Below are 27,570 nucleotides of genomic sequence, written 5' to 3'. Positions count from 1 at the left end.
TGAAACCTTAAGACTCCTGCATTTCTGAACATCTGGGGGTTTCTCCGCAGTAACAGGCCCACAGAAAGACTTACTAGGCGAAAACATTACAAACCTACGAAAAGTGGGAGTTAAATTGTCTTGCACAACATCTCATCTTATTTACTCTGGCGTAAAGGTAAGAAAAGGTTCACGGTATTACATCGTTTCGCCAACGAAGAGACGCACGAATACACAAAGTTACCAGCTCGTTCGGTACAGCTCCGGAACTTGGAAAAAAAAAAAAAAGAAGCACAAATCTCTCATTCTGACAAGCTGAAGTTGCAGAAACGTAGCGGAGAGAGAGAGAGAGATTGAGGCTGGAGAATGCTCGCCTACACTTGGCTCCAAGGTAATTACATCTTGGGCTCTTGTTTTTAAACCCCCTTTACGTTCCCTTTGGCCCTGCTAGAGAAAAACATTAACTTCGTTAGCTCTTCTGACCTGGAAGAGATTTACTGCTCGTTTCAGCTCTTCGCCGCTATTGTAATGGCAGGCCCCTTAACCTCCATTTATGTTCATTAACTCTCGTTGTGCAATTTCGCGAAACTAAAAAAGAAAATAACGCAAGAGGCGGATAACGTTCGGTCGGTCGTATTCGTCGCATTTGTATCCTCGGAGCTGTATTCATTCGGGAGGTAGCTGGTTCGAATCTCGCGCCAGTTCGTCCTGAGTATTTCTCACCTCAGTCAAAAATATAAGGCTACAAATAAGCGACGATAATAAAATTATAACCGTATAACCAACTGCAATGTTTGGCAAGGAATATAGAATTTCACAACTTTTCTTCTGAGAAAAACGGGATTGTCCTTCACAACACACTGGTAGTAGCAGACTGTAAATAGAGTTGGCTTGTCTTGCTTCAATAGTAATGTTTAATTTTTATCTCGTGTGTGATGTTTTTCCATTAATGGTCTACAGAAAGGTTGGTCACCCGCGCAACTGCCGCGATGTCAAGTAGTAGTGATTGTAGTGGTAGGGTGGCTGTGGTAGCATAGGTAGTAGAAGAGGTAGGAATGGTGGTAGAGATTGTCATAGCAATGGTAGTTGTGATGGTAGTGGTAGCAATAGAGCTGCTAATGTGGTAGTATTATTATAGGTCTTTTCAGTTCTTACAGCGGGCGCTCTAGAAGCTGGCAAGCGACCAATCAAGCGCGATAAGAAACGCAGCACCCTGTAGAACGAGGTTCACGTAGTACTTATTTCCGCCATGTCGTATCTCTCGGCACCACCGTTGTCTGGTTGGTCTGCAGCGAATTCGCCGCTCCCCACTTCCCTCGCCAGCTTCTAGAGCGCCCGCCGTAAGAACTGAAAACACCTATAAAGAAATACCTACTGTCGCAACAGCCCGTGAGGGCCAGGGCCTACCTACCGACTGCTGGTCTCACTTACACCTGGGCAGGTGGGAAATCATTCGACCAGTTATGGGGTGACGTGTGGTCAGCACGACCAATCTCCAGTCATTCTTGTAGGTTTCCATGACCAGGTTACGCTACTCATTCGTAGCTCCCCAATTTCCTCACGGTGGCTACCGGTCCCATACACAGGCCGAAATCCCAGGAAGAAAGTTGTTAAGCTTTCCCCCGGAGACTCGAACCTGTGCGTGTCCACGCACGGACACGATGCGAGACGGTAGTATTATGAACGGTAGAAAATTAACTTAATTTCAAAATGACGTTGAATGAACTATAATAGAACTTAAATATGGTCGAAGACTTCGGGTGGTTATGCATTGATATCCGCAGCTCTTTTCATCTCGCTCTCTAGGCACTGAAGCCCGCTACTTCTCCTTGCTGATATGGCTGTTCACATGGCACTATGTCAACACCAAGAGATAGGGCGGGGACGGGAATATGAACTTTATATCATTTGATTTAAGAAAGGAACTTAACCAGTGATGTTCCTTGGTCAGACTGGAATTTCTGGTAAAAATTCCACCTCCCACCTCTCTTTCGTTATATTTCGCTTTTTAAAAAATCTCAAATCTCCGCCATACTTTTAAACACAGTTCTACTTATGCGGTGAGAACAGAAAATCTGAATATTTCGTGCGTGTACATTGCGCCACAAGCGAAAAAAAGGTGCAAATGTGGCACAACAATTAGAAAGCAGCATTGGTGTAGTGCACCAATGTTTGGCGCCTAAATTCATCATTTCCTCTCCCCCCCCCCCCCCCAAATGTTCTTACGAGGCCACGCAAATGCTTCCATTGTGCGTAAACACAATTGTTTACCTGTCACATAAAGACAATGATGAAAAACCCTTCTACAGCGATCACGCGCAAGAGTGGAAAGCTCCAGGAAAGAGCTTTGCGAAAGAAGATTACTCTTTTAGAAGGAACATCGACAAACACGCGCCATCCTTACGCAACTAAGAAAACCACTTGCAGACAGCGAGAGAGAGAGAGTCTTTCGCAAAGGAACCACAAAAGACCAAAGTTGGCTGCTAGTTTACAAGCCGATTGCAAGTGGGATCCAAAACGGGGATCGTTAATTCACTCAGCCTACCGTCACTCTCTCCCAGTAAATTTGCAGGAGAGGCGGCGCAGTTTCGAAAGTCGGCAAACTCAAAGGGGGTCCCATCAAAAGAAGGGCCCGCCTTTTGGCTTTCCGGCTAAAGTAAATAGCTCCTAATTAATACACCGCCCAGTGAAAAGCGCCGACGGCTCAGCGGCAGACGTGATAACAAGAACGCGGTGCATTGAATGCAGCTGTACAAAGCGACCCCTCCTTGTCAACCCTGGTGGGAAAGGGCTTTTAATTAACGTTAAGAACGGGGGTTGGTTTGTTTAGCAACGCAAAAGAAAACTTGCCGCGACTTGCGGAAGAGATGGTGGCATCGTCGAGGACCTGAATGAAGGGTTTGTTCCGCCAAGACGATACGGCAAAACGTTTGTGAAGGCCTCACGGCATATAAGTTGGCGCTCTGCTGTGGTTTGTTGTGTACAGCCAGAATGCGAAATGTCTGAATCAGTGGTTTATTCTCTCCCAGTCAACGTCGCAGTACTGTTGACAGGCCCGTTATCAGGATTTGGGGGGGGGGGGCAAGCCCGAAATCTTGGTTATATATATATAAAATTGTCATGAAATATATGTTAATTATTAAATAATTAATTAATTAATTTTATATATATATTTATAAACATATAAACAAATTAATTTGCTATATTTATAAACTAGCAAATTAATTACTTTAACGACTGGTTCAAAATGTCAAGAAATTAGAAGATAGGTTAAATGTTTTTAAAAAGTGTTAGATATTATTTAATTATCGCTTTTTATTAAAAATGATAATTAAATATTTATGCTTTTATTGTGTTATGTTCTTATAATGGTGCAAATCTGTTAATGGTCTCTCGAAAGAAAACATTTCCTTATCAGACTTGTAGCTACAGATTTCAGAGCCCAGGACGAGAATGATTTTCGCACCTCCTGCACCCCCCTACCTAGATGTAGCTGGCATACTTAGACATTGTAGAAATTTTATGTACCTACTCTTTTCCGTTGAATCCGATGAAAAGAAAACTTACCATTCAAGAAATGTGGCTAATGAAAGGACAGTCGGTTGTGCATCCCACCATCTTCATTGAAGCAGTGTGTGTTATTGTTCACATCCGCAAAATCGATTGCAAATTGGGGTGTAAAGGGTCCTCCTTCCACGTAGTGCACCCAGCGACTGGCCCCATGGCCAGTATAATTCTGTGTCGTGCTGTGTTTTGTCCTTATTTGTGTTGAGCGCCCTTTTTAGCCTCAGCTTTTAACCAAGGTAAGGAAATTTTAGTTTTCAGACACGCTTCTATTTTTGTTTTGATACGTAAGGAGCTGGATCCCGTATAGTGTGACGGATGCAAAATAGCCTCAGTGCTGACGCACACAAAAACATTTAATTCAAATTCGATTGCAAATTAAAGATAACTAGGTGGAGGAACAAAAAATGAGAAGCTTTAAGAAGACATTAGTTTCCTATTAAATTAACATGTAAGTGCTGTTTTAGTGGCCGAGGTGGCTCAGTCGGTAACGCGTCTGACTACCATGCTAAAGGTCCCGGGCTCGATCCCCGGCCGGTTCAAATCCGGGAACTTTTCTAACGTTGGAAGCGGCCCCGGCGCCCACCCAGCGTCGAATAACATGGGTACCTGGGGGAAACATGGAAGTTGCAAGGAAGGACCTGCCCTGCCTCTGGGCAGAAGACAATGAATGAAAGAATTCCTTTGTACAACAATAATAATATTTTATGCTATTCATTTGCGCTAAACGCTGTATAAATATAATATTTGGAATTCTGATGTTGCTATAGCAACGAAAATCAATAGTCATGATATAGCAGTGCATGTAACGAAACCGGAATACAGATAATGGTGAACTGCATCTTGCATAGTTATTTTTCTAATATATAAACCCACAGAAGTTGTATCTTCTTCGTGTTGCATTTCGAAATATTTATGAGCTAATGCAAATTGTGCAAAATGATTTACAAGTAATCGTTACAATTGCAACGAACAACAAATGTTGGAACAATCCTTTTCCAGACAGAAAAATAATCAAAACAAAGTCTTTCGCGAATAAATTCATCGGAACTAGATTCACTACACACTTGACACCTGAAATCGTATCCGGGACTTGTTGATTGCAAGGCACTAACGTTAGCTGGTTAACTGCTGACACAAAGCGAGAGTACTCTAGGTCAGATATTTCGGATGCTCGTGACAGTTTCTCCTGAGGAATAAACTCAGTTTATTCCTCTCTCTTCCTGCAATCATTGTTAATCCAAATAATGTAATGATACTGTCATCTTTTGATCAGCAGGTCACGGGTTCGCTTCCTGGTGGAGGAGCATCACACTGAATCGGATTCAACTTTGATGGTCTAATCCCGATTAATTCAACTGACCATAGATTGGACCTAAAACCAACGCTTGTAACTGTCTTGATATGAAGTGGTATGTAAGACTGTATTTAATATCTAGAAAATTCTGCACATTATATTTCCAATGTTGTAGCTTATGTGCTAACAGCATATGCTGTGTCCCTCCGGGGAAAAAGTTTTTTTTCCGCCTGTGGGTGTCATGGATTGATTACACCAGGCGTTTCAGAAATAACTGAGGGGTTACAAAAAATTATTGCAACTCATGTTAATGAAACCAGTCCAGAACGAACGAGAAACGTAAACAATTCGTGCTGTGTGTTCTGTTAAGCTGACAGTTCCCATTCCTGACGCTAAGCGCAATCACATCACTGAGTTTTAGTCCCCAAGATCACCGGACATTACACAGTGTCACTTTTTTTTGTGGGGGTTTCACAAAGATAGGATATTCGTCCCAGCGATGGCTCGTGATATCGCAGCCCTAAGGAAGGATGTCCCGACAGAACGTACCACCTGGGTTTTTGCCACGAAACGTACCACTCAGATAAACACCTACCTTCAAGATATTTACTCCGCGACAAAACGTACCACTTCAAGGAAAACGCTTGAACTTAAAATCAAAAGAGAATAAAGTGGTTAGTGGACCGTCGAGTGATCACGTTTGTGGAATCCCGAATGATGCTCAGTTAGATGTGAAGAAGCGTATGCAAGAGGCGAAGAAAAGGGTTCGAGAGGAAGACACGCCAATTGCCAACATTTACAACGATACTCTAGGTAACCTACACGACAAAGGTTAGGTTAAGTTAGAACTGACAAAACGAAAACGAAAATCGAAAAAAGACGAAAAGATAAAACAAAAGAACGAATGTGGGCGACAGCTTAACCACAACTGATTTTAAACAGGCCAAAATAGCTATATATGCATTATATAGTAATTTTGCCAGTCCAAAGCGTGGATAAAGTGTGATGGAAATCAGCAAAACCATCAAGTGGTACGCTTTGTCACATCACAAATATTTTTAGAACCATTGGAAGACCCTTCGCAGGTAGCCAGACAGGTGGTAGGTACATTTTGTCGGTGGTACGTTCGATCGCGTATTCCTAAGGGAGCGTATCATCGCAGCGATAGACATTATCAACAGGCCCATGTTGATGCGAGTGTGGCAAGAACTAGACTATCGTGTTGATACGTGTCGTGTCACCCGTGGTGCACACATTTGTAGGTGTCCCTCCCCCCCGAAAAAATGTTCCGTTCCTCGTTTGTTCTGGGCTGATTTCGTTAACGTAAATTCAATACTTTGCTTGCAATTAATTTGTGTAGCCCCTGAATTATTTCTTCAACACCCGGTACGATTCAGTGATATCACTTGATATATGCACAAATATATAGCCTAGGTATCAAAAGAAACCACTGCAAATCCTGTTCAGAGGTGGTGAGGTCATTTTGCGACCTCTAGCGACTGCGGCCGGCAAGTTTCAGTTCCATGATCAATTGACGTCTCCAAAAGTCCAGAGTCCCTGAACCATTCAGATTTAACACCAGCGAAAAACGAACATTAATAACAACTACCACCCGTAACTTTTGGTAATCCATTTTTCACCCGCTGGCGAGTTGTCTGAAGTTAGCCGACAGAATACAAATGAACGCAGTAATGAAATTTCCAGTAAGCCACCCTTCTAGAAGGACAAGGGAGGAAAAGAACTCGCGGATTTAAAAAAAAGAATTGAAGGAACGCGTAGATATCCTTCGCAAAAATGACCAGTTGCATACAAATATCCATGTTTCCATAAATCTCCCGCGCTCCCTCATGATTTTCAAAGTTCCATCTCCCCAGGTCTCCGAGAAGGAAGCAAGTTTCATTTCCAGCCAAAGATGAGACTGAGAAGAGGGGGGGGGGGGGTGCGTTATGAATAGCTTCTTCTCTGCGGTGATTGTCACGCCTTTTTTTTCTCGTTTTTTCCAAGTCTGCAGAGGAAATGAGAGTAGCTCCAGCCAGACTGGCCATGCTATCGTTCTCTCTGCATTCGAGAATGGCAATGGCTTGTACGGCGAATGATACCTTCCTCGTTTGCTACATTTACTGACAGCTCTCACGGTTGTCTAAATCTGAACCAAGGAAACTCCATAAATTCTAACAGTTTAGAATCGCAAGACTAAGCTTTCTGGCGATTCGTAACCTAGTGATTTCTTATTAACTTTCAGAGCCTACCATATCCTGCAAGTTGTTGGTTGAGGGACGGGAATGACGAGTGGTTACAATTGCCCTTTAGCGAAGCTTTCCAATAAAGCAAGAACGTTGGATGCATGAAAGGACCTCATTCATCGCCCTCTGGCTTACAGGGAGATTTTTCATTGCAACCTCCAGGCTTTCCGATATTACGCCTTACGTTTTATCCCAGAATATGATCCACTTAATTTAATCTCTCTCCTCTTATATCTTCTTTCCCAGAGCTATTACCCCGTTAACCATTCCTTCCCGTCTCTCTCAGCAGGCAGATCCATCTTTGCCCACGTCCTTGACAATCCCTTTTTCTCAATTACTTCCAGCGCTGCTCTTCTTTCACCACAACCTCTCATGCGGACATCTCACGCGTTTACGGAATTTGTTATTGATATGATGTGGCTGCAAGGGCACGATTACTTACAAAGAAGGTACCATTGAAAACAATACAAACAACGGCACGTCAACAGCACAGTCAACGTTACGACCCATAATACGATGCGAGTGTAACCCAGCTTTTCACAGGTGCTTGTGCATCACTATTATGTTTTACTAACTTTGACAACCAGACTCTTTGTATGAAGGCTCCCGTTTGATGAGCTAGAACACTAACGCAGCAAACCACAGTGAGTAACAATGCCATTGGGAGTAAAAGAGATTGCTAAACCCAGAAGTGTTCGTGACTGTACAATCGACCGCTATAAAAATGGGAACACTATCCTAGGCTTGCATCACTGCGTTGTCTATCTCTATCGCGAACTTCAATATCATGTCTTCAAGAGCAGGATCTGTTGGTAGAGTTAGACAACACACAACTCTATGCAGGGAAGAGAGTAATTCCAGGAAATAGGTGCCCCCTTTTTTTATTGCCGGTGACTGTACCGGATGTGTTCACCTTACAAAGTTTGTAACAATGCAACTTGGAAGATTTAAAAAAAAGGAAGTAAAAATCAAAGTTTTGGGATTCGACTACATTACTTGAAGAGTACCACAGACCAAATGAACTCTCATCCTTATAGACCGATGGCGTAGTGGTAACACTGTTGCCTTGTATCCAAGGAGTTCCTGGTTCGATACTTGGTGGAGGCACAAAGTGGTTCGGATCCAATTGAAACTGCAGGTCCAGTCGCGATTAGCCAATTGTGCATAAAGCGTATTTACAACAAGCTTTACGAAAACTTTGTCTTCTTCCTTGTGCTGTAACTGCCTGGCATTATTTGTTCTCCCCCATCTAATAGTATGGGTTGATGTTTGAAAGAGTACGCCATCATTTACTGATCACCTGTGTGCAGCGCGTGCAGAGAAGTGCCAATAGTTGCAGGACAAGAATTGGAACAAAGAAAAAGGGGAAAATGTCGAAACCGAAAAGGGGCGTCGCCTGGACGACAACCAGAAAAAAAGTGTTGCCAACCCTCCACTAATGACCACGAACGACAATGCCAAGTTGGGGATTGTCACACTGGCTGCGTCCATTAAAAGAAAACCAGGAAAGGAGAAAAAACGGCTGTCCTTCCTCGAACACGACATGCAGCCCTGTGGGCGAACAGGAAAGAGAGGAAGGGAAAAGGATGGAAATGGAAGAGAACGAAAAATTGAGTGCGAGGTCTGATTTGATGGCCTTATTGCAGAGCATATGGTCGAATGCCTTTTTCTCCTCTAGCCCCCTTTCCCATATACTTCTTACAGTCGATGCACACGTCACGGGAGGGTTGAGGGGCGAAAACGAGAGACAGGAAAAGAAAAGAAGATTACAGACCCTTGTAAAAATGCCAAGGAAGAGAGTCTTTCACTGTCGTACAGCTCGAAGACATCCAATGCATTATTGTGATAAAGATGGCAAATCCTGCAATTCCCCATGTGGCAACACTGAGAAATTTGTATCAATGGCCATATTTTCTAAAAAATAGAGAAAATCAAGGGAAAAATGTAAAATCGCGTAAAATTTTCAAAGAATCTCAAAATAGATACAGAGATGCGGAAAATTCCAAGATTTTTTTTCCCAAAGGACCACAGTGAGATTCAGAAAATTACAGGAGGATTTTATAAAAATCGTTATTCTGAAGACTACTAGAAAATTTATTACTTTTACAACACTGAAATTATTTGACGTATACCAAATAATTTTCAGAATCGAAATGACCAAAAAGCAATTCAGAATATCCACGTTTTCACAAAATAGTTTTCCTAAGTTTGTGATGACTTTATGCTGAGCACAACAGTTCAAAACCAAGAGTTCTGGTAACACTTCGATATAGTGAAAACGGATTTCTTCATTTTTACAGAAGAAACTCCTTACGGAAATCAGTTTCTATAGCATTATCGAAGTTTGGCAATATATTTTCTTTCATCGTGTAATCTTTTTTAGCGCGAATTCATGTTTTTTTCTAGAAAAATGAATTTTTATCTATGTTTGCCTAACCTAACGGAACCTAACCTTACCGTGAATGGTTCTTGGGGCTATGCGTGAATGGTGTTTGGGGCTATGCGTGAATGGTTTTTGGAGATATCCGCTATTAGTTTCGTGAGAAAAGCATAATTCCACCCTAAAGAATGTTCCTCAATGCAGAATACGTAAGTAGGAATGTTAAAAAGGAAGGAATAAATGAGTTATAGATGTTTTCACGAGATCGAAGTAGTACCGTTCTTTTTATATTGTTGCTCGGCTTCAAACCACTCAGGCCACTATGTTAAAATTGGAAATTGTCTGTGTGCAGCAGAGTATACAATTTACTGAACCCGGATTAATTCGATAATTGTACCAGATTACCAGACAAACAGTTTTCAGGTATTAACAAAACACAGTGAAAGGTCTGAACTTCAATCACACCAACATCCTCGCCTTGTAATCAAGGGGTCCTGGAATCGAGGCACATTGGACGGTGGTTCTCATTAGGGATATAATATGACTTATTCGTGAGTTCGTAATACTGCCCGTCATATCTGGAGCCAGATATACCTTCACTTTAAAAGTTGACAAGTGTGTGGATTCTTGAAAATTTTTAATTCCCAAACAGAGGTGTAAGGGGTCACTCTTCCACGTAGTACACCCTATTGTCAACCTCACATCCACGTAGTACACTCTGGACAGCATTTTGCACACTAACGAGGCTCTGGCCTCTGGACCTACGACCAGTATAATTCTCGTAGGGTTGTGTGTGTGTTGTTCTGTGTTTTGTCCTTGTGTGTGCCGAGTGCCCTTCACAGCCTCGGCGGCTTTTCTAACCCAAGTCAGAATATTTTAGTTCATCGACATTACAGTTATGTTGTACTAGTTTTATTTTAGTTGTGGTAAGGGGCTGGAACCCGTATACATCGAAGGGTGCAAAATGGCCTAATGTGCCGACCCACACGACAATTTAAATTCAATCAATCAATCAATTTCCAAGCATTCAGCAATATATCAATTTATCTGATGAATTGAACTCTCCGTATTGGATTTGTCGATTTGGTCTAATCTTTCCTTCGAGTATCAAATTACCGGCATGTCTTAAAAAATAATATACGTGTATTATCATCAAATTGAGCACAATTACTTTCGAAAAACTTAAAATGGGCCCGCCATACAAAAAACTGACAACTTTAAATTCTCTCTCCAAAGAGAGATTTTTTGCAACTTAGGTTTTTACAATGCAGATGAGGCATGGAAAAATGAAGTTCGGAAAGCAAATGAAGTTCTCTTTTGTTAAGTGGGAGAAGTGGAGGCCAAATCCGCTAAACCGAATAAGGAAACCATAAAGAGCAGCTACACAAGTTAGTATTACAAGGCCCCCTTCAACTTTTCAGAGTCAAAGCGTAGCCGCATCTTCCGCTGGCCCCTTCCCCCTCTGTTCTCTATTCCCCTCCTCCTCTGTCTCTTCTCTTTCCTCTTGTTACAGAGGTTGTTCAAGAGGAATCTTCTGTCTCCACAAATATTTCCAGGACAAGGATTGAACAAGAATAGCTGGGGAAACCGCTGTTGAGCTAAGGGTTGCACTTTCCTGGTGCAACGATTTCATGCAGCCAAGAACTTTACATCCGCCGCGTGTTGCTTTTGAGGTTTGCATAGCCATCCCTGGAAAGTTTATGAACCGCGGCTTCTTTTGTAACCGAATAGGCACTGCGATGGCTTTTAAGTAATAATTAGAGCAGGCAATATGCTACAATACGAAGTAGTCCGGTAGTGGCCGATTTGGCATTGCAAATCTCATTTTTTTTCATCCCTTGCCCACGATTGCAATCCTAAGGCCTCCCCAATGGCATAGTGGTAAAGCTGTCGCCTTTTAATCAAGGAGTCCCAGGGAGGAAGAAGCATATTGGATAGTGGTTCAGATTCGACTATAAACTGCATTTTGCAGAACGTCGAGAGACTGGCGTCTGAACTCAGGGTCAGTATAATTCAATGTACAAGATTTTGTGGGTTAAATGGTAGAACAGCCACAGGCAGAACTTAGCCCATGAATAAAGAATTTCTAATTCTAATGTTGTGTCCCGTCCTTGTGTGTTTGTGAATGTCTTATCATCCATCTTATCACTACTCATTCACATCTTCGCGATTAGCCAAAAGTGGAAGAAATGAAAGTGAAATAAATTAATTCAACTGACTATATTACGTAGTCCAGATAAAACTGTCTAAGACATAAAGTGGACTTAAGCATTCAATTCAAAGCAATCTGACTTAGCAACAAGTCATCCTAGAAAACATACCATTCTCGAATTGCCGATTCTTGCTTTAGTTTGATTTGGTTTATTTTACTTCGCCCTTCTTCCACTTCTGGTTAATTGCGAAGATTAGGATGAGTGATGTGATGAAATTGATGAAGAGAGACTCAGGAAAAGCCCAGACTGGGATTCGAACCTGGAACTCTTGGCGACGTGGCACGCTGTGCTAACCACGCTGTCCAGCCACGCAGATCGGCTCTGGCAATGTTTCGATCTACCTAGGTTAATTACGACGACGAGGATAAATGATGACATACGAAATAGGTGACGAGACAGCCACACATCAATGACTTCTGCAGAAGTCGAACCTAAGACTCCTGGTTTGGTAGCGCAATGCGGTGGCTGGTGAAAAAAACACGTATAAGGGCTCATCGCGATTAAACCAAGGACTGGAAAAGCGACACAAAATAACAGACATAAAAAAAAGTATACGGGCGCTGGATAGTTCTGCTGGGGCTATTGCAAGGCAAACTTGAAATCTGTTGGTTCAGAAAGATCTCGCATAAGCTTAGTTTTCCCAGTCTGATGGCAACGGCCGGGTAAAATGTGTCAAACGGCCGAAAGTAGAGGACAGGAGTAATAAAAGGACTAGGCAAATAAGGGAGAATGCCTAAGAAATCTTGGCCAGAGAGGGAAGGTTTCAGAATTGCAAGACCTGAACCAAGTTCCCTCCGTACATAAAAGGCACAAGAGCGTGACACGTAAGAGATTTCGACGGTAGAGCGAGCAGCAACAGCCAATTCATGCACACTACACTGCCTTTGCTGAGGGTCGCCTCACGTTGTTGTGTGAAGGAAGGAAAGTACTAAGTGAAACTCACTAAGTCCACGTTTCTGAATATGAAACTGGGAATTAAAGGAGTCCAGGCTTTGGGGCCGAATCTGATTGCACAAGTCTTCTAGAATATTTCCTGTGTGTGTGTCTCGCCCCCTTTGCTTTTCAACTAATTTTGATAATAAGGTGTGGTGTGAGAATGTTCCTGTTAAATTCGTAACCTTCATTCCGGCTAACTAGTCTCTGGCGACTGGAAGCTAAAGATATATGTATTAGGCGCAAAAAGGAAACATTCTTTCAATCAATGATATATTGCCACAGATACAGCACTTGTCCAGTTACTTGTCAACATAATTCCCGCCGGAATTGAGGCACTTGTCATAGCGTGGGACCAACTTCTGTATACCTGCGTCGTAGAAGTCCGCCGCCTGGGCGCCGAACCACTGTGTGACAGCCGTCTGAACATCTTCGTCGCTGTGAAAATGTTGACCGGACAGGAACTTTCTCAGGTGGAAGAACAGGTGGTAATCACTGAGAGCGAGATCTGGGCTGTACGATGGATAATCGAACACCTCCCAACCGAACCTGTCCAGAAGAGATGCATTGCGCCTAGCCATATGCGGCTTCGCATTGTTGTGCAGCAAGATCAGCCCGGCACTGAGCTTACAGCGTCGTTTATTCTGAATGGCTCGTCGCAATGTTCCCAGTGTTTCACAGTAACGGTTAGCGTTCAGTCTCACCTCTGGGTAGAAACTCGATGAGCAGAATGCCTTGTCTGTCCCAGAACACCGTGCACATCACTTTTCGCGCCGACACAGTCTGTTTGAACGTCGTCCTGCATGGAGATCCACTGTGACGCCAATGCATGGACTACTGCTTGCTTTCTGGGGTGCTTTTTGCAACCCACGTTTCATCCCCTGTGATGATCCGGTTGAGAAAATCGTCATCATCATGGTAACACTGCAGAAATGTCAGCGCCGTGCCCATGCGTTTTCCTTTGTAATCGGGCGTCATTGTTTCGGCACCCACCAGGCACGCAATTTCCGGAACAAGAGGCGTTTGGTAACAATGTCGTGCAACAACGACCGAAAAACCTGCAGGAAATGGCTGCTGAGTTCCGTGACGCGACGCGACGCGATGATCCTCCAATATGCGGTGCTGCACCTACTCCACAAGCCCGCACACTGCGCTCGTCGTCATGCACATTTTGCCGGCCTTCAGTAAATGTTCTGCACCAACGACGCACCATCTGCTTGCTCATGACGTCTGGCCCATACACCTGGCACAGCTGACGATGAATATCGATCGGCTGTATGTTTTGTGCGTTCAAGAACTTGATCACTGAAAGAATCTCGCATGCTTCATCGCTGCCGCGACGCTACTGAGAACTTTCGGGAAGCGTCTTCTAGGACATTCACTAACCAGGGCATGTGCCTCTCACGCATGCGCAAAACCGGTTTCAATACGCATGGCCTGCCACCTGTGGGCGAGTGGGAAACTTACTTTCTGGATGCACCTAATATTAGTTTCTGCCTTATTAAGATGACTTGCGCACTTTCGATGTGACCTTCGGCCACTTTTTGGGTTCCTCCATGCTCCAAATGTCTTTGAAAATGTCAGCATGTATTATTGAAGGAAAGAAACGAGTGAGTACATTCTCTTGTTTGAAAAGTTTAGAACGTAACGGTGTGTGTGTGTACGTGCTCTAATATTGTGCAAATAATCAAAATATTATTTTCTATTGTCTTAATAGTAAACTGCGTAAATACTGTCGGTTTCAAAATAGCTAGATATTTTACATAAATAAACTCAATAGCGACACCAAATTGGAAAAGCAACATTTATTTCTCTTGTCAATTTTACATTTTTAATTGAAAAGAATAATAATTGTTTTCCTTCATTTTACAAATTCCTACCTTGCCTTTGTAGTAAATTATGACGCAGATATTTTGAAATACGAAAATTCTAGTGTAACTCACCTTAGCTTTCGGGGGGAAAATAAACTTTCAATGTTCCCTAGCAAATAAAAAAAAAATTAAAAATATATATATATATCCAGGCCGGTACTCCAACGTAGAGGCTTCTGTAGCGAGATCGTGAATGATCCGAGGCGACTCTGATGAGCTAATTGTGCGCGTTCCTTTATAACTTGCCTAGATGGAAATGTTTACAATTAGAAGTTAAAATTTTACAGTAGTATACAAAGAGGATTGAGAATATTAGAAAAGACACCACAGCGGGAGAGAAGAGGACAGGGTAAGTAAGTGTCTGTGGGAGAAACGATGGTCTAAGACCTTAATGTCTACGACCATCGAACTACCCTAAGAATTAGCATGACCGTTTTTGAAAGTATTGACAGTCATCACTAGGGATCTGAAGTTGAAGACCTATAAATTGCCAAAAAAGACCTATAAAAAGGCCTACAAATATCAAGAAAAGAACCTAAAAACTGAAAAAAGGACGTATAAATGTGATCCAAATTAATTAATAACTTCAGTTTTAATTACATATTTAATGAATATGCCCGGCACCTCCTTATCTGACTTGAGATCTTTTCAGGCGTGTGCTGTCTGGTCGTATACACGTGATGAAAGCTTCAAAACAAGATAAACTTGCCACTTACAGCGTGACCTTCCAGACAAGGTATGGTTAAAGGATCTTGTACCATACCTGCTTCAGTCGTCCAAAAATGTTTTTCTCTCGTTTCAGGGATGGTTCAAATATATATACATATTTATTTTTTTACTACAGAAAGGATGTTTAAGAGGTGATGAACTGATGAAGATTCGAATTGAGAATGATCAGTAAAAACGTAGTCGAAAGAAGGTGAAGTTGCAAAAAAAAGCCGTTAAGACCTAAAAATAGGCTAAAACAGGACCAATAAGCCAAAAAAACGCCGAAAAAGGCAAAAAAGGACAAATAAAACCCACCTTTTTCTGGCCTACAATGACCCAAAATGAACACACATTATGTTGGGCCTCGTCTTTGGACACTACGAAAAAAAAAAAAAAAGGATTTTTCCTCAACTTCCGAGCCCTAGTCACCACATAGTTACCGTAATTAATATAATTTTAATGCTTCAGTTCTTAAAAATATATTCATGGTACACGTAATTGCAATTTCTAATCATCATCTATCTTTATGCATGATAAAACAGTGAGACTTAAATAAGAAACGGTTGTGTCACGTTTTTCTAAATGACTGCAGAGTGAATTTTACGTTTACTTTTCTAGCAGTGTAGTTATTGTTTTAATGTCATCCAATACCGACAAACGTGTAATATCTGCCTTGTGGCATTTATCCTTCTGTTGCAGTTGCATCAAATCGATTTAATGGCGAGTCGAAACTTGGAATGGTAATATTGAGCCTGGCTTATTTCTGCCATCGTGTTATACACGACAGGAAGATGCAGCTTGGATTTTATTCTATTTGATTGTTATTACTTAGTGTCGCTTTACTTCCACTTATAACTAATCGCGACGATGAGGATGATTGATACGATGAAATTGATGAAGGTACACTTACAAAGAATAACCCTGCCAATGCTGGGATTCGAACCCTCTGGCGAATACGGCTTGGAAGGAAACCATTACGACCTGCGAAATTCGTTCTGTTGGGTTCGAACCCGCAGCACCCAGATACGTAATGCTACAGCCTCTCTCCGGCAGGAAAACGCTCGGAAACTGCAAGATTGGGTCGAATTCCTAGTCTTCTTAGGAACTTCGATGCTGAATGCACTTGGGAGAATGGGGCAAAACTTTTAACATGGACATTAGCACTGTCCTATGTCAGATTCCAGACCTTCAAGAGCAGATGAATTGCTCTCCGCTGCTGCTGTCACTTGTTCCAACTGCAGCACATCGAGATAGGTCACCTCAGTCCGTTACCATGGTTACTTCCGAAGCGTTCCTAACTTGTCCTGTGTAGGGAGGAAGATGCTTCGAGAAAAATTGCAGAGGTAGGTTGTTTTTAGATTGTTTTTATCTTTATTCGCGAGTTGAGCCATGCATACTGAACGTATTGTTGGGGTAAGAAAAACATTGAGGGGATGAAGTGCACATGTTTGACAATTTGTGAAATTGCCGCGGAAACAAACATGTTGAAAGCTTAACTTAATAGAAAATGCTCATTACGGCTGTGAAAAAATATATATTTTCTTTGCTAATTAGTGTTTGCAAAGAATGTCAGGCTTTACCACACCAGCTTGTTTCAAACGAAAGCTAACGTGGCTTGTCACAGCTCTCAGAATTGCAACTGCTCGTACTTATTATTTATATTTTCTGCATTGAGACAAGGTGGTAACAGAGTTATACACTCTGGGCGCTGGCAAATCAAACCTTACTACACACAAACACGCATTTCCAAACTGTTTCCATGTAAATGTAAATGTGTCTTAATATTTCATTAAAGTAGAAAAAATTGCAGAAATTCTTACAATTTGTGTGAATGTCTCTATCAGAAAAGAAGCAACTTTGTAGGTCTTAAGTTCTTGATTAGGAAGTGACACAGCAGACTGATTTTCGTATTATTATTTTCTTATATCTGGATCTTTAGAAGAAAGTCCACTATTTCTTCTCAAGTATTGCCCCTACTGTGACGGGTCAACACCGAAATTTCAAAGCTGAAAATGGTTTGAACTTTTCTTTCAGTCCACTTTAGGCACAACTAGGCTAATCGGGACTGAGCCAACAGTTTAAAGTGGAATCCGAACCAGTATGAGCCCTCACCGGGTATCGAACCCGGGACCCCTTGATTATCAGGCGACGACATTACCGTTACTTAATCGGAAAAAGCCAGAGCTCCAAGTTGGAATCGAACTCAGGACAGCTCGTGAGAGAACAAACCATCCGGCTACATGTTAGCGTTTTTATTGATCAGAAAACAAAGCAATTTATCACTATTTTATTATTCAGTTCAGCGTAATTATTGCTTTTTTAGAGCAGAATATATGAAGACTCTCATTAAGTCATTTTTCTTAGAATATAAGCCTTCTTAAAACACATTTTAAACGTTTGTAGTTTCATGCACAATTGCATGCACCGTGACAAAACCACAGAACGAAAAGAAAGGTATGGAAGAATCCTTATTAGATTTTACACATTTTCAAAAGAAAATGCCCCGATTTTTTCCAGGTATTTTCACATCAAATCCAAGACCATCCTGTAGTGTCTTTACTTAACCTAATTCAGTTAAAATCACGTATTTTTCAACAGGAAACAAAAAAAGAAACATTTTCAAAATATTCACTTTTATGACGAACAACCGTTGTACCAAAATTAGTAACTAAAAATGTGAGTGAATTTATATTCTCTGCAAGTACAACAACCGTATTTTATATTCTTAGACTTTTCTAATTTTCACCATGCCAGTGGAAACCCTGCTTGCTGTGACGTCAAGCGGGCAACGGGTCTATTTTGAAAGCAAGAAACAAGTAACGAAAAAAGGAGCATAGGCTAACAAACCAATGAGAACAGAGAGAGAACATGGCTAGCACAAATTGGTATTAAATTGCATCAGGTGCGTCAGAAAATGAAGGGAAAAAAGGCGCCCTGGAACGAAAAGTATAAAGATCCAGTAATTGAACACCCGCTGAAGTGCAAACAGCTGTTGCTGAAGGAAAAATTTCCTACAAACACCTCACACACTTCCATTATCGATTTTTTTTTTTAAAGAGAGAGAGAGAGGGTGCAAAAACAGGGGACGTCAGGCCAGACTGAAATGCAGACAGGTCGCAGAAGATCCGATAAACTTGTCAGCCCCCATACTCCTCCTCACCCCAACCAGGAGAGGCGAAATGGAAAGTTTCCTGGTAGGAGACCTCGTGTTTACGTCAGAGGCAGGCCTGAACGTGAGAGAGGATTTAGTGAAGTAGTAGCGAGTCCGTGAGAGTACACACGTTCACTCCAGAAGGATTCCGCGGGGCAAGGTAATGAATTTTTATTAAAGCCCAGGTTCAGCCCTAGACAGCTTTCCCGCCACGTAGCGAAAAGTGTCGCCGGCTGGTGGTGAAAATTCGAACATCTCTTTCGCAAAAAAAGGGGGGAAGTTGGCGTGAGGAAAAGAGAATTAAAGCAGAATCGGAAAGGTGTGAATAATTTGACTACAAAAAGCAAGGATGTAGTTTTTATTAAAGGACATTTGAAAACCCAAGTCCTTTATCTGCTATGTAGTTTACGTAATCGTCACTTCTGCATTATATAGTTCTTCCACCCTTTTAGCTGAATCTTTTTTGTTGCTTTTCTGCCACTTTTAGCTTATTACGACGATGAGTAGTGATATGATGAGATTGATGAAGGGACACTTAGAAAGAACACGCATGCCCAGGCCTGGATTCGAACCCGGGACCCCTGGCGTCGTAAAGCGCTGTGCTAACCAATTCCACCACGGGGGTCGGCATTTTAACTGAATCGTCAGGACTTGACTACGTGAGTTTATATTCCATTCCCTTATCATACCCATACGTGTGCGCAACTGCCCCCCCCCCCCTTAATAATAGACGTCCGCAGATTTTTTCTCCACGGAGGGACTAGCAAGGTATTTTTCCATGGGGCATATTACCCCGATAATAGTGTTGCCCCCTTAAAAAACACCACTTGAATTTGAAATTTTAGCAGTAATGTAAATTACTATGACTGAAATCAAATTAGAGCTGTGAATTAGGTTGACATTCTATTTCTAAAGGGTAGGTGTGGCCATCCTTGACCCCCTCCATTATATGCCCCTACATTATTATACTTTCACCTAGAAATTTAGTGTAGAGGAATCTTATCGCAGTTATTAAACGATATTATAGTCTTAAAGGAAATAAAGTATTTTCAAGCCGATTAAAGTTTAAAGCTACTACGGGAGAAGGGGGTGCAGTGGCGCAACCACAGGGGGGCAATGGGCATTGCCCGTCCCCAACCTTGGACAGAAAACAATTCTAGGGGGGCAAACATTGAGGTAAAAAGTCGGCCCTGGGCGCCGAACGATGTAATTTCCTTTTCTTTTAAGAGAACGCCATGCTGCCCTATGGATCTTTTTGTGCCATATTAAATAAATATTGTTTTCAGTTTGCAAAAATTGGGATCTAAAAATTTTCTTTCTCGCTTCGTTCATAATTTTTTGGTTTTATGTAATGCATTCTAAATTACCAAAGAGAGAAGTTATTACTAAGTACTTCAGACTCTTGCTACTAAACAGTTTTCTCCTAAATCCATGAACAAATTGTTTGGAGGAAAAGGACTGCGGCATATTTCAGAGACAATTTACGTGTGTGTGTGTGTGTGTGTGTAATAGTGTATATACATATACCCATCAATGCAATGAAACTGAAATAGTGAGATAAAATGAGGTTTTTCTTTCCCGAGTGAACTTTCATCAAGACCCCACTCCCTCCTAATCAGAGGGTCTCCGCACGCCTATGATCATACGCTTACGTTCTAACAAACGCCATCAGTCACTATAGCCAACCTCCGGGGCGAAGTGGTTAGCACGACGCGCTTCGCTGCCAGAGGTCCTCGGCTCGAATCCCTGCCTGGGCATGGGTGTGCCTTGTGAGTGTCTCTTCATCGGTTTCATCACTCGTCCTCATCGTCGCTATTAGCCAAACGGGACAGAAAAGCGACGCAGTGTAGCTATAATGCTATCCATTTATACTACGTGGAAGAGATGTTGACATTTGGGTGCTTCCCGAGAACATCACGTCATTACTATACACCCCGTGGTATTAATTGAAGATTAGGCACACACAGGAGAAGAGAGCGATAGCGAAAAATCAGGCGACGCCAGGCCGACTCGGTGAATCAGTGGTTAGAGCAATGGCACTGTATGCCAGAGACCCGGGTTCGAGTCCTGATCGAGTCTGCATTTTTTGCTGAAAATTTCTACCCCGTGGTATGTATCAGGTGAAGTATTGATGAGAGGCTGGGTGGGCTCCAGAGAAGTTCCGGGCAAACGCGGCCAATCTTGCTACAAGTATTGCCAAAACTGACATTGAAAACAGTAGGAAGTAGATTTGGGATGCGTGCTTCAGTGTTTATCCACACACTATCAAAACGTCATCGACACCCTCCCTATTTTTATCTTAAAGGCTCAATTTATGGTAATTTTGGCTCTAAATATAGCCTTACACCCCTTAAACATAACCTTGCATCCCCAAAAGTAACAATTCTGGATAAACGAATGGCTGGAACCCGCAGCATATGGATATCGGTAACAAACTATTATTCTATACGGTTTACATTGCTATGGAAATAGAACTACCTCAGACTACAGTGTAGAAGCTGCAAAAGAACAAAGAAAACAAGATTCATCAAGCAATATCTATTTCTGCCATGCAGCCAGAGACAACGAAAAATTTTGGCGTACCGTCCGCGCTTTGTAACAAAGACCAAAAGAGGAACCTACTGTTCCATACAATCATTCAATGCAGAAGTGAGGGTGGGGGGAAAAAACTTGCGATAGACAACTTCGTTACTGGCCAATTTCGAGATCGAAAATTGCGAGTGTGTGCATCTCTGCGGGTTCATTTCATTTTTCTGACAAAGGGACTGGCATGGTACCCTCGGGAACTTTTACAACAAAAAAGAGGGATGAGAGGATGAACAGAAGAACGGGAACAACAACGATCAAAACTGCTGCAAGGGACCTCGCGGAATGATCTACTAAACCGCAGCTGCTCGAGACCAACGTTCAAAGAACTACACCGCAGACAGCCCTCCGTGGACCAATTTACCTTCCGATACAAACACTCAACTTACTCGAAGCTTTCGAACCCCAAAAAAAAAAAACATTCCTTGGGGATCCCTTATCCCTTCCATTGTAATGTTACCAAAAAAGCCATCCAGAAGAGGGTCTGCGAGGCGGTTTAGGTTCTTGTCAATCTGGTAAGGAGCTGCTAGAGCAAGAAAGAGAGCTTAACTCATATTTACTGGGTCGCCGTTCTTGCCATTTTCGAACCTGTTCTCGTCCTCACACTAGAAGAGAATGTTGCTTCAATACGCTAGAAAAAGCTATCTTGTGATGAACGGTGTAGCATTGCAAAAAAATCGAAACTGGTCGCAATTCGAGCCTGTACCGAATTGCCCATTTACTTTTGTTAATAAGACAAGAAGCTAACAAACTAATGAGTTTGTAACCACAACTATTGTTATCCACACAAACTCGTGACTCCTATGTAAACAGTAACGTAATACGAGGGCAAATCGAAAAGTCTTTGCCCGTATTTTATTTTCAGCCGAAATATAAGTGTGGTTGAGAAACGGAGATATACATTCAATGCAATAGGTTCTTTCTTGGAACGGCCCAGCGTTAACTCTCGGCTGCTCTGCGGCACGGCATTGCTCTAAGTTTGCAAAGATGGCTGTAGTACTCAACACGTCCATGTCGTATGAGCAGCGGAGTGTTATTCGTTTTCTATGAAGCAAGAAGCGAACGCCCATCGAGTTTCGTAGAGAAATGCAACCGACGTAGTCTCGTGAAGTGTGCGGTGGTGGTGTTGAGTTCGAAAATGGCCGAGAAGGCTTTCATGACAATGAGCGGTCCTCGTTCAGGCCTCATGTGGTCAACAGGACCATCGACACAGAATTCAGTCATTCGAATGGAAGATTCTGGATCATGCACCGCATAGTCCAGACCTCAGCACCAGTGGTTTCCGCGTGTTCGGTCCACTGAAGAAGTTCCTGGCAGGACAGAGGTTTATTTGCGACAACGAAGCGAAGACCGCTGTCCGGCGTTGGTTCCACGGTGAACCGGACGAATTCTACAACAGCGACATCTCCAAACTAGTGGTGCGATGGGACAAATGCCTGAACCGCTGTGGTGACTATGTGGAAGAATAGTGCAAGGTACATAGAACAATTTCTGTATTTTGATTTCCCTGCATGTTTATTATTTCGGCTGGAAAAAAATGGGGGCAAAGACATTTCGATTTGCCCTCGTACTAAAAAAAGTTTAATGCAACACAACCGATTTTCACATTCCAATAATAACAGTAGCACACAGTTTGTCTAACATCACATCAGAACCATGGGCAAACAAAACGTTTTCACATCAAGAAGACTATATCAAAAGCGACAGTCTTCTTATCTTGACTCCAGTCTTTGGTTCAACATCCAACTATATATATTTTATATTCTGTTGTGGTTTAGCAACCAAGTTTAGTGAATGTTTCTGGTTCAACCAACCACACCAGCGAAAAGATTTTACAGTTCGTAGAACTATTCATAAGGTTTGTGACGGATGATCTTAAAACATTATTTCACTAATATTTGAGTGTTACGTCATTGAAACACAATTTACAAATCCGTCCCTACTATCAACATGATAAACAATGAATAGTTAAAATCAGTTTTGGGGTTTTCCTGGTGACGAAGAATGAATACAGACCTACTATCTCGACAAATGGATTAGGTAAGTTCGAGAAAGATTTTTCTAGCGTTCGGAGCTGGTTGAAGTGAAGAGGTACTCTAGTGTTTACGATCAGGGGCTTGTGGAGAAACTTCCGACCGCTCGAACTATAGAGTCACTCTCATCTTCGGAGAATGAAGTTAAGAAATCCTCTCCCGCAAACAGATCGTTTTGAAGAAGCTTCCAAGTAATCGACAGCTGACGTCGCCCTCATCTTCATGGTTTGAAGTCACTGTCCATTTAAACATTTCATTCAACAGTACATAAAAGAAAACGTGACCTACCTGAATTCGGCGCTCCGTTGCTGTTGGGCCGGGCTGAGGGGGCTCCATCACGTGCTTCAATTTCCAGAGCGTATGCACCTTGCTTCTCCCTGTCGAAGACCACCTTGGTGAAGACTTCGCCTGTTTGGAGGTTGATCTCGAAGTAATCCTTCCCTTCGTTACGAGGGGATTCCACGATGTAATAGTTTACCTGCAAGAAGATGAAAAACATGAGTTCTTCCTTCAAATGCAAGAAAGGTCTTTGACTACGTCAATTAAAAGTTCATCGAAAGGAGAGGATATTTCGATAAATAGCTCTGCTAAAACTGGTCAAAGGTCCAGTCGAGTCTTAAATTAGGATGATAAGAACTTAAATGTCCACAATCAAACGTCATATCATAAAGAAGGTTCAATACAACCAAGGAAATAGTCAAAGTAGATAGTCCAAGAAAACGTATTGGTAAAGCAGTACAGATTCTCTGAGAGGACTGGGTTCATTGCTTGACGGAGAGAGGTTTACACTTCAATCTTCTGGATTTCCAAACGATATGAGAAAAATTGGATTATCCTAAATAGTAATTTACAAGTTATAATTGCAGAACACATTTGAAGCTTTTCTCGACTGTTCCCGACCAATTACGTTCCCCATTTGAAACGGTTAACTAGTTTACACTGTAAATGTATAGCATCAAAGCTCATGTAACGAGAACTAGAATAGAAAGAAAAACATCGCAGTGAAGTACGATGTTCCGCAAACTTCCACATGCACTAATTACCAACTGTCGAACCTTGACAATCGTGTCCACGTTTGAATAATGTAAAAGAATGAAGGAAAAAGGTTTGAATTGGAAACTAATACAGTTCGGCCAATACCAATTGCACCTTTCACGTTGCCCTAAAGGCTAGCAACACAAGATCAAAGGTAAGTTCGGTTTGCCTGCGGCGAGTGCATTTCAATGCACGTCCATTACATGATCTCGGACACAAGTATGGCATGCCGCCTGCAACCACGATAGATCGCACGCTACCGATCCACCTTCGACTGTCGAATATGCTATAAAAAGTCGCATACATTGCGAGATTCTAGGGCAATGTCTGTCCCTCTCAACCACAGGTGAAACCTGTTGGCGAATAGATTCTTCTTATTGGACACTTGTATATATCGTATATATTTGCAATCTTCGGAATCAGTATTTCTCGACAGCGTAAGTTATTTATCTCGTATTAAACTGTAACTAACAAAATATTTTGTTTCAAATGCAATGTAAGCAGTTATACTTACAATCGATGAACAAGCATTACAGAAATCCAAACTGTGGCGTCTTTTTCCAGGTTAAACGTTTTCCTGAGCATGGTTTCTCGTTTTCCATCATACGAAACAGATGAGTGAGAAAGTCGCTGGTGATAATCGATTGGAACTCCTGTGGCAAGATACAACACACTGGGGAGTTCTATCCAAATGGAAAGTCGTTTGCGAAGGGTACACGTGTAGTTATTGGGGGGGGGCATAAAATTTCTCAGTGTGCAGTGGAATCTAAAAAGCAACAACTAAAATATGTAAATTGTTACCCTTGTCGAAAGTGCATTGCCCAGCAGGTTGCATTCCTATTAATGTCAGGTCATTTGCATCTTTTTCCTCTAACGTAGAAAATTGACTCAAAATAAATACATTAATTACTAAAATAATATAATATGATTGAATCCTAGATCCGATAACAGAATCCCAATTTTGTTTTCATTTATGTGTCTTCTCTTACACTTTTGCCTAGTTGAACCTGCCGAACGGCCTGGATATAGAGTCTTGAAGCAGATTCACGAATGTTCGATTCGAAACTCAGATACAAAATCCGAAATCGAGGAGAAACTCGGATCCGACGTCCGAAATAGAGGAAAAGCTCGGTTCTGACGTCCGAAATAGAGGAAAAGCTCAGATCCGACGTCCGAAATAGAGGAAAAGCTCGGTTCTGACGTCCGAAATAGAGCAAAAGCTCGAATAGAGGAAAAGCTCGGTTCTGACGTCCGAAATAGAGGAAAAGCTCGAATAGAGGAAGAGTTCGGTTCTGACGTCCGAAATAGAGGAAAAACTCGGTTCTGACGTCCGAAATAGAGGAAAAGCTCGGATCCGACGTCCGAAATAGAGGAAAAGCTCGGATCCGACGTCCGAAATAGAGGAAAAGCTCGGATCCGACGTCCGAAATATAGGAAAAGCTCGGATCCGACGTCCGAAATATAGGAACAGCTCGGATCCGACGTCCGAAATAGAGAAAAGGCTCGGATCCGACGTCCGAAATAGAGGAAAGGCTCGGATCCGACATCCGAAATAGAGGAAAAGCTCGGTTCTGACGTCCGAAATAGAGGAAAAGCTCGAATAGAGGAAAAGCTCAGATCCGACGTCCGAAATAGAGGAAAAGCTCGGATCCGACGTCCGAAATAGAGGAAAAGCTCGGATCCGAAGTCCGAAATAGAGAAAAGGTTCGGATCCGACGTCCGAAATAGAGGAAAGGCTCGGATCCGACGTCCGAAATAGAGCAAAAGCTCGGATCCGACGTCCGAAATAGAGGAAAGGCTCGGATCCGACGTCCGAATAGAGGAAAAGCTTGGATCCGACGTCCGAAATAGAGGAAAAGCTCGGATCCGACGTCCGAAATAGAGGAAAAGCTCGGATCCGACGTCTGAAATAGAGCAAAAGCTCGGATCCGACGTCCGAAATAGAGGAAAAGCTCGGATCCGACGTCCGAAATAGAGAAAAGGCTCGGATCCGACGTCCGAAATAGAGGAAAGGCTCGGATCCGACGTCTGAAATAGAGGAAAAGTTCGGATCCGACGTCCGAAATAGAGGAAAAGCTCGGATCCGACGTCCGAAATAGAGGAAAAGCTCGGATCCGACGTCCAAAATAGAGGAAAGGCTCGGATCCGACGTCCGAAATAGAGGAAAGGCTCGGATCCGACATCCGAAATAGAGGAAAAGCTCGGTTCTGACGTCCGAAATAGAGGAAAAGCTCGAATAGAGGAAAAGCTCAGATCCGACGTCCGAAATAGAGGAAAAGCTCGGATCCGACGTCCGAAATAGAGGAAAAGCTCGGATCCGAAGTCCGAAATAGAGAAAAGGTTCGGATCCGACGTCCGAAATAGAGGAAAGGCTCGGATCCGACGTCCGAAATAGAGCAAAAGCTCGGATCCGACGTCCGAAATAGAGGAAAAGCTCGGATCCGACGTCCGAATAGAGGAAAAGCTTGGATCCGACGTCCGAAATAGAGGAAAAGCTCGGATAGGACGTCCGAAATAGAGGAAAAGCTCGGATCCGACGTCTGAAATAGAGCAAAAGCTCGGATCCGACGTCCGAAATAGAGGAAAAGCTCGGATCCGACGTCCGAAATAGAGAAAAGGCTCGGATCCGACGTCCGAAATAGAGGAAAGGCTCGGATCCGACGTCTGAAATAGAGGAAAAGTTCGGATCCGTCGTCCGAAATAGAGGAAAAGCTCGGATCCGACGTCCGAAATAGAGGAAAAGCTCGGATCCGACGTCCAAAATAGAGGAAAGGCTCGGATCCGACGTCCGAAATAGAGGAAAGGCTCGGATCCGACGTCCGAAATAGAGGAAAGGCTCGGATCCGACGTCCGAAATAGAGCAAAAGCTCGGATCCGACGTCCGAAATAGAGGAAAGGCTCGGATCCGACGTCCGAAATAGAGCAAAAGCTCGGATCCGACGTCCGAAATAGAGGAAAAGCTCGGGTCCGACGTCCGAAATCGCGAAAATCCTCGATCCGAAGTCCGAATCCGCGAAAATGATCGATCCGAAGTCCGAATCCGCGAAAATGATCGATCCGAAGTCCGAATCCGCGAAAATGATCGATCCGAAGTCCGAATCCGCGAAAATGATCGATCCGAAGTCCGAATCCGCGAAAATGATCGATCCGAAGTCCGAAATCGCGAAAAAATCGATCCGAAGTCCGAAATCGCGAAAATGCTCGATCGAAGTCCGAATCGCGAAAATCCTCGATCCAAAGTCCGAATGCTCTGTCCGGTTCGGTAACCCAGAGCATACAGTGGTCACTTCCGATCTCGCCACCGAAGTCATCAATTTCGAATCCCGCCCTGGATATGGGTTCTTTGTGTCGTTTCGTCAATTTGATTTAATCATCATTCATCCTCATCCTCGCGATTAGCCGAAAGTGGTAGAACGGCGGCAAAAACTAACAAAGATGTCCGAATCTCGATTAGATATCCGAATCTTCATTATCCTAACCGGATCCGCACATCCCCAAGAGCCAATCACTGTGTTGAAGGGAGCATCAAAGAAGATCTAGTAACCCCGATAGCAGTTCACTATCCAGATAATCCACT

At 42.7% G+C, this 27,570-nt stretch overlaps 1 protein-coding gene across 9 annotated transcripts in view; it reads right to left on the bottom strand.

The window, feature by feature from the left end:
- The window catches only part of CadN (neural cadherin), a 1,297,121-nt gene that overhangs the window by 862,378 nt on the left and 407,173 nt on the right, over positions 1-27,570 (bottom strand). For all 9 annotated transcript variants that reach the window (XM_083139244.1, XM_083139247.1, XM_083139245.1 and 6 more), the window contains one exon: positions 23,247-23,436. In XM_083139244.1, the coding sequence (XP_082995370.1) occupies positions 23,247-23,436 (190 nt within the window). The remainder of the gene's footprint in view (positions 1-23,246; positions 23,437-27,570) is intronic.

This window comes from Lepisma saccharinum, chromosome 17 (genome assembly GCF_977018435.1).
Source record: "Lepisma saccharinum chromosome 17, izLepSacc3.1, whole genome shotgun sequence".
NCBI lineage: Eukaryota > Metazoa > Arthropoda > Insecta > Zygentoma > Lepismatidae > Lepisma > Lepisma saccharinum.
This window is presented reverse-complemented; position numbering and strand designations above follow the sequence as displayed.